Raw genomic sequence first — 7,913 nt, 5'->3', positions numbered from 1 at the left:
CAATTTTGCAAACATGAAAAGAAGAAAGGAAAAGCCGTCTCTGGCAGAGAAATAGTTGGTGGGTTTATTTTTTTTTACCACACCCCCAATGGATTAATTTTTTTTTTGAAAAAAGGGGGGGGGACACCGAGAGACAACCCCCTAAACATTTTCTCTGCCTTTGGATCAAGGCATTCCGTTACTGTGATTTATTTCCTGCTGTTGAAGGTAGAAAGGGATTATATACACATAAGAAGACCGCTGATCAGCCATTACCTTCCTGGGGTTGCTTGGAGGAATCTCTAGACATTCATTGCCCCCCCCCCGCCCCCAACCCCGTGCTGACATTCCTTGGGAGTCTCCCTTTTTGCTTCCCCCCTTCTCCTTCTCTCCCTCCCTATTCCACGGGGGGGGGGACTGAAGTTGGAGGGGGGAAAGAGGAGGAGGAGGAGGAGGAGGAGGCAGGAAAGAGGGAGTTGGGCGGGTGGGTGTGGGGAGGGGGGTGCGAATAAAGAGCCATGGATGGATCCGCGCTCTGCCACGGGTTTCGCAAAAAGAGGCGCTCCAGATCGCAGCGCGACCGGGAAAGGCGATCCAAACGCGGATTACAAGGTGCGTCTGATGGCGCTTTGGTGGTCGCTGCACCCGGGGAGCTTCGGAGGACCCGAGCGCCTTCCCTCCTTTCTTCCTCCGGCTCGGATCTTGAAAACAATGGCATTCCAGCCCTGCCGCCGCCGCCGCCGTCCCGACCCAAGGCCCCCAGGAGGAAGAGGAGGGAGTCTTCCTCCCCAGAAGAGGATATCATCGACGGCTTTGCCCTGGCCAGCTTTGTCACGCTGGAAGCCTTGGAGGTAACGCCGCCGCCGCCGCGTCCCCCTTACCCCGCTTAGATGGCTGGGCTGTCAGCAAAGGGGGAGGGAGAGGAGAAGGGGAGGGGGCGGCTGTGCTCGCCTCATTGTTTGCTGGTGGGGTAATGGCAGCAGACGGGTGTGGAGGGAGGCGACTGGGCTTTGCTGCTCGTGTTGGGATAACAATGCAGACCTGAGTATCGTCCACAGCCCCGCCGCCCCTTGCTCTCGCCTTTCTCCAAATATTTATAGATGGGGTGGCATGTGTGAGCTGAGGTCTATTTTTGTTTTGGCTGCAGTTTGATGGATGTGCTGATTTGGGGAGGGAGTTGGCTGGCTTTCTCTCTCTCTCTCTGTGTCTCTCTCTCTGTGTGTGTGTCTCTCTCTCTCTCTGTCTCTCCAGCTGTCGGGGAGTGGTGATGGTTTATGTGGGGTGGGAGGAGGGAAGTGGGGGGTGTATTCCTTGTGACTGAGAGGGAAAGAGGAGGGGCTTCAAGGAACTTGGGGGGGGGGAAGAATGATGGTTCGCTTGCCTCTCCTTTATGCTCCAGAAGGTTTTTGTCCCTTTAAAGCATGAATGGAAGGGGAAAAGGTGTGTGTGTGTGTGTGTGTGTGGAGAAAAACAATTCCTTACTGTCATCTGAAGGGTTCCTTGTAAAGCACCATTGCCAGCCCTTCTCTCCTTAACCCCCATCTTTTCTTTTAGCAAAAAAAAAAGTAGCCTTGTGTGTTATGTATGGACCAGTGGATTCCACCAGCACCTGCACTGCTACTTTGCACTTTCCCCCACCTGAGTTTCTTTGAGAAAACGGAGGGGTTGGAGGGGGGAGTAAATCCATAAGAGACACATCAGATCATTATGGGAAGAATGAGGTCTTACCTTGACATCGATTCTTGAGGCAGGGGAGGGAAGGATTAAGGAAGATACTCTGGGAGGAAAAATTGAGGGAACACCCCTTGCCAAGAAGGTGGCATGCCAAATGAACCCTAGCTATGCAGAAGTGGTGATCTCCCCCTCCCCAGCTGTACCATAAGAATCACGTAATCGTATCCTAGTCTCTCCAGCCAGTCTCTTTCTCTCTCTCATACACACACATTGATTTCTAGGGTTTGCCAATGTCATTCTTCCTCTCTAAGTCAATTTCAGCTGATAAATTCTTTGGTGTTGGGTTGCATTTGTTGTTAGCTTCTTTTTAAAATCCTACATGCAGCTCGTTGGCTACTAGCCCTGATGGTTGTGTGCTATCTCCAGTATTTGAGGCGGTAAGCCTGTGTGCACCAGTTGCTGGGGAACATGGGTGGGAGGGTGCTGTTGCACCATGTCCTGCTTGTTCATCCCTGGCCGATGGCTGCTTGGCCACTGTGCGAACAGAGTGCTGGACTAGCTGGACCCTTGGTCTGATCCAGCAGGGCTCTTCTGATGTTCTTATTGCACTGTCAAGGATAGACCTTTTAAATCGAGATTTTGTCTTGTGTGTGTGTGAATCCAGTATGCCCTCCCCTTTGGTGTATCAAAGTATATAAGAATTCTATTTCTGTGAAACGAATGTCTGACTTGGACAATGTCCTTGCCACTCTTTAACTTAGTCGAGAAGGGGGCTCTCCCACCCCCTCTGGAATATATGACAAAAGGACTCCACTTCTGATAACCCTGTGAATTCAGAACTTCTCTTTTGGTGTGTAACCCTGTGAATTCAGAACTTCTCTTTTGGTGTGTAACCCTGTGCATTCAGAACTTCTCTTTTGGTGTGTATTAAAATAATAGTTTGAGTTATTCCACTTTCCCAGTTGTCCTCTTCCTGACATCTCGTTCCTTCAGTCATTTCCCAAACTCCCCATTTTGACCTAAAAATTCGAGGAATTAAGTTTGAGGGGGAGTTTCTCTCTCAAAAGTTACTACCTTCCTTCCTGACAGGCCACTTCCACTGTGCAAACTGTCTGTCTTTGCAAAGCATCCTCCCTCTTGTAATATCCTGGTGGTATTAACTATATCAAATGCAAATGGCAACAGTGTCATTGAATCATGGGACAAGCGATCAAGAAATGTGTAGCTGTGTGCTTTCATGGAAAGAAAGGGGGTTGGGGTATCTTTTATGTGGTGGTTTGAGGTTTTGGCAAATGTTTTGATTATCTGTGTGTGCCAGCTCATAGTGCTGCCAGTTAATGGAATTGTTAATGGCCATTGGGTTTAGCCGCTATACGTTAAAACTTTGAGTTGAAATGTAGGCTTCTGGAATTTCTTGGTCCTGCACACGCAGCCTCTCTCTGTACCTGAAGTCGTGGCTTAAAAGAAGACTAGATGAACTAATGGCAAAGGTGACTATGACTTTGAAGATTTATACTACATCTTTCAGTCAAGGTAACAGGTCATAATACACACACACACATCTCTCTCTCTCATGTGTGCAAACACACACACACCAGCACTCCTTAGTCCACTAGCTGTGGAATGGGGAACTCATTACCACAGGATGTGGTGATGGCCACCAATCTGGATGGCTTTAAAAGGAGGTTGGATAAGTTCCTGGAGGAGAAGGCTATCTGTGGCTACTAGCCCTGATGGTTGGGTGCTATCTCCAGTATTTGAGGCAATAAGCCTGTGTGCGCCAGTTTCTGGGGAACATGGGTGGGAGGGTGCTGTTGCACCATGTTTTGCTTGTTGGCCCCTGGCCGATGGCTGGTTGGCCCCTGTGTGAACAGAGTGCTGGACTAGATGGACCCTTGGTCTGATCCAGCATCAGGGCACTTCTTATGTTCTTATCCAGAGATGAAGCCCATGGGGTACCCTGACTCCTGTGTCACGGAGGACAAAGCACTTGCCTCCGAAAAACAGCTGATTGGAGATACATTTTCCCTTTCAGGGCCGGGCCAAGGAGAAAGCGGTTCAGTGATTATTTTCCTTATTTCTAAGGCTTGTCCTGCAGAGGCGAGCCCTGCTTGCTTGTGAGTAGATGTGGTGCTCATGCCTGCCTGTGAGTAGACACGCTATTTGAAAGTGCTACTGAATGATTTAGACCTGCTTCCTGCAGAAGCTTGTTCTGCAGGGGCTTGTCTTGCTTATTTCTGAGTAGACCAGTAACTCACCCTTATGACTGAGTAGGCATGCATAGGCTTGATCAGAGAATCATAGAATAGTAGATTTGGAAGGGTCCTATAAGGCCATCTAGTCCAACCTCTTGCTCAATGCAGGAATCCACCCTAAAGCATCCCTGACGGATGGTTGTCCAGCTGCCTCTTGAAGGCCTCTAGTGTGGGAGAGCCCACCACCTCCCTAGGTAACTGGTTCCATTGTACTGCTCTAACAGTCAGGAAGTTTTTCCTGATGTCCAGCCGGAATCTGGCTTCCTTTAACTTGAGCCCGTTATTCTGTATCCTGCACTCTGGGAGGATCGAGAAGAGATCCTGGCTCTCCTCTGTGTGGCAACCTTTTAAGTCTTTGAAGAGTGCCCTCATGTCTCCCCTCAATCTTCTCTTGGGGTGCTCTGTGAAAGTGCTGCTTAGTGATTCTTTCTGGCTTACTTCTGAGTGCACGTGCTTACTACTACAATGGAATTTGGAGTTGGGGTGGATTCTCTGACTCTGCTGGAATGTGGCCCCGAAAATAGAATTCAGGACTTGGGCTGGAAGGGTTTCCCCATGTTTCCTTTCTGTCCTGCAGTCCCAGGACAACTGGAGGAGAATTTTCTTTTGAGCAGGGATGGAGAGGGGAAGCCATCTCCCTGCAATTGCTCCTTCTTCAGCTGATGTCTGGAACCCATGGAACCAAGTCTGTCAGTGGATCATGGCCATGGTAGTGCTGGTGGCTGCTATGAGTTGGGACCGGTAGGGCACAGTACAGGGCTGATGTTCAATGTCCTAGTGAGGTTGCCAGAGGAGGACAGGAGAAGGCCACATGTGGCACCTGGAAGCAGTGGAGCAAATATACCTAATGGAGGGTGGGAATGGATCTCTCTGCCATCAGTGGGTAGACATGAGGCAGGAAGTCTCTGCCTCAGTTGCCCTCAGTGACCTTATTTACCGTGGTTAAAGCCATGGTTTAAGGCATCTTCTGAACGGGGCCAATGTGTCCTGGATTCAGGGTTTACAACTTGATGACCTCTCCATAACAGCCTCCATGTTTTACCTGCCCTACAGGAGAGAGTTCATCATTGGGTCTTCGTCCGTGTTGTACTATAATGCCAGCCTGTTCTGTGCATCGGCGAAATACTCTCCCAGAGAAAGTACAACACAATCTCTAGGCGCATGAACAAATGTTCGGCAGGGCGCCCTCTCTCTCGTCTTCCAAATCTGCGTTATATCATTCCACCCACTGCGTGAATATAATTGTAAGCAGTTGTTCAATTACATTTGATGTGATTCAGCCAGATGTTGCTTGCAGTTACTCTGTGCTCTGAACAGAAGAGGGGGGGAAAAGTGATGTAAGCTGTTAAAAAAAAAACACCAGCCAGTTATATTTGTTCCCCCATTTTCAAAATATGTTAAGCATGATGCTGACTGCCAGAAATACAAGTTATTCTGTAATTACTAGAACTATTTTTAGATTGGAAGGAAACACTTTAGATTGGAAGGAAACACTTTAGATTGGAAGGAAACATATTACTTTATAATATGCTTTTGTTTTTTTAACTGGATAGTTGGATGTAAATGCTATTTATGTTTTTGGTCCTTTTCATGTTGGTTTTGTTTTGGAAATTGCAAATGTCCTTGGATCAATGGTCCTGCTGCAGATGTTTGGAGGCTGCAGGAAGCAGTGGGAAGGAAAAAGCATGTGTAGACATGGAATGCAGGGAGAGGTCCTCTTATGGATCAGTAACTGGTTAAAGAACAAAAAGCAGAGAGTAGGAATCAATGGTCAATTCTCCCGATAGAGGGAAGTAAATAGCGGGGTCCCACAGGGATCGGTATTGGGACCAATTCTTTTCAACTTGTTCATAAATGATCTGGAATTAGGAGTGAGCAGTGAAGTGGCCAAGTTTGCCGATGACAGCAAATTATTGAAGGTTGTTAAAACGCAAAGGGATTGTGAAGAGCTCCAGAGGGATCTCTCCAAGCTGGGAGAGCGGGCGTCCCAATGGCAGATGCGGTTCAATAGAAGCAAGTGTAAGGTGATGCACGTTGGGGCAAAAAAAAACACCCAACTTCAAGTATAACCTAATGGGATCTGAGCTGGCAGTGACGGAGCAAGAAAGAGATTTTGGGATTGTGGTGGACGGCTCGATGAAGATGTCCACCCAGTGTGTGGCTGCTGTAAAGAAGGCAAAGTCCATGTTGGGCCTTATAAGAAAAGGAATTGAGACTAAAACGGCCACTAAAACGGTATCGTACTGCCCTTATACAAATCTATGGTGCAACCGCCCTTAAGGGTACTCTGTACGGTTCTGGTCACCACACCTACAAAAAGGATATTATAGAGCTGGAAAAAGTGCCGAAAAGGGCAACCAAAATGATGAAGGGGCTGGAGCATCTCCCCTAGGAGGGAAGGTTACGTCAACTGGGATTGTTTAGCTTGGAAACAAGGAGAGAAAGGGGAGACATGATAGAGATGTAGAAAATTATGCACGGTGTGGAGAATGTGGACAGCGAGGACGGTCAGCCCTTTAAGCAGAGGACTGTTCTCTGTGAAGTAAGACGCTTAGCCACCCTATCTGTAGGCCAGAATTAATGCTACTTTTGTATATGGCGGAGGATAATCATGGTGGGGGCAGAATATCCCCAATAACAACAAAGAAGTAAACTGGGGTGTGAGTGTGGGAAGAAAAAGGACGAGATGAAAAGGTGTGAAGGGCCGGCACAACTGAAAGGTTGAGTTACAGTCTGGAGATTATTATTATTATTATTTTATTTATTTGCATCCTGCCTTTTGTCCAATACTGGGCCTCAAGGATTGATACAGTGGGAAATATAAGGGCCTAGATCTGAACGCTGAGAACTAGAAGGAAAAGGCAGTGAGTGAAAATGGAACTTTCCAGTAAGATCTCTGGCTCTTTGTGTAACACTTAGCAAGCGGGGACTCTATGAATAGGAATTCAATAGCAAAAGCGAACGTCAGTTCAGCAAAACCTCGTTGCTTCTTTGCCTTTTTAAAACCCAAACCTCTTGTGTTTTTGCCTGTGTGCATTAGAGGCTGAATGAACCAACGATTCTGTATGGCATCAAACGGCCCCCGTTTTTTTTAAAAATGAAAACAAAAATTCTAGCCTCTTCCTTTTGGTTTGACGATGAGACTTGGTATCCCACTTGGGAGCTGACCTGAAAGCCGTGCAATTATCTCCAGCTAAATTAGTAGTTTGATCTTCATTTGAAGCGGAACAATACATTTGAGTCAGATGAACCTTATTAAAAATAGCCCAAGCGCACGAGTTCCTGCAGAAGTCTCCGATGTAATTAATAAAAATGGAGTTTGGAATTTGTCAGTCGAAATGTGGAAATGTTTAGCTCTACCTTCCTCCTTTGAGTTGAACTTTTATCTAAGTGGAGCAGATTGTAACTTTTTTTTTCGTGTGTGTGTGTGCTTTAAAGTTTCACAGTCTTGTTGGAACTAGTGTAAAGCCCATGTTGCCATGGGCACTACTAGTCCGAGGGTGAAATATACTGTTCCTTGACTCCCACCATGGCCAGATGGACACCTGGTGTCAAATCATTTTGATACTATCATGGTAACGCTTTGTCTCTCTTGCAAAACAAAGCCCTCTGAAGAGAGACTGAAAGAACTGGGCAGGTTTAGCCTGGAGAAGAGAAGATTGAGGGGAGACATGAGAGCACTCTTCAAATACTTGAAAGGTTGTCACGCAGAGGAGGGCCAGGATCTCTTCTCGATCCTTCCAGAGTGCAGGACACGGAATAACGGGCTCAAGTTACAGGGAACCAGATTCTGGCTGGACATCAGGAAAAGCTTCCTGACTGTTAGAGCAGTATGACAATGGAACCAGTTACCTAGGGAGGTTGTGGGCTCTCCCACACTGGAGGCCTTCAAAAGGCAGCTGGACAACCACCTTTCAGGTATGCTTTAGGGTGGACTCCTGCATTGAGCAGGGGGTTGGACTTGATGGCCTTATAGGCCCATTTCAACTCTACTATTCTATGATT

General features: G+C 47.4%; 1 protein-coding gene across 1 annotated transcript in view; it reads left to right on the top strand.

Moving 5' to 3' along the window:
- Positions 1-479: 479 nt before the first annotated feature.
- The window catches only part of LOC134412790 (autism susceptibility gene 2 protein homolog), a 193,424-nt gene continuing 185,990 nt past the window's right edge, over positions 480-7,913 (top strand). Inside the window, exon 1 of the mRNA XM_063146801.1 lies at positions 480-830. Within this exon, the coding sequence (XP_063002871.1) occupies positions 498-830 (333 nt within the window). The 5' untranslated portion in view covers positions 480-497. The remainder of the gene's footprint in view (positions 831-7,913) is intronic.

Source organism: Elgaria multicarinata, chromosome 22 (assembly GCF_023053635.1).
Source record: "Elgaria multicarinata webbii isolate HBS135686 ecotype San Diego chromosome 22, rElgMul1.1.pri, whole genome shotgun sequence".
Lineage (NCBI taxonomy): Eukaryota > Metazoa > Chordata > Lepidosauria > Squamata > Anguidae > Elgaria > Elgaria multicarinata.
The sequence above is the reverse complement of the archived record's forward strand: the minus strand, read 5'-3'. Positions and strand labels throughout refer to the sequence as shown.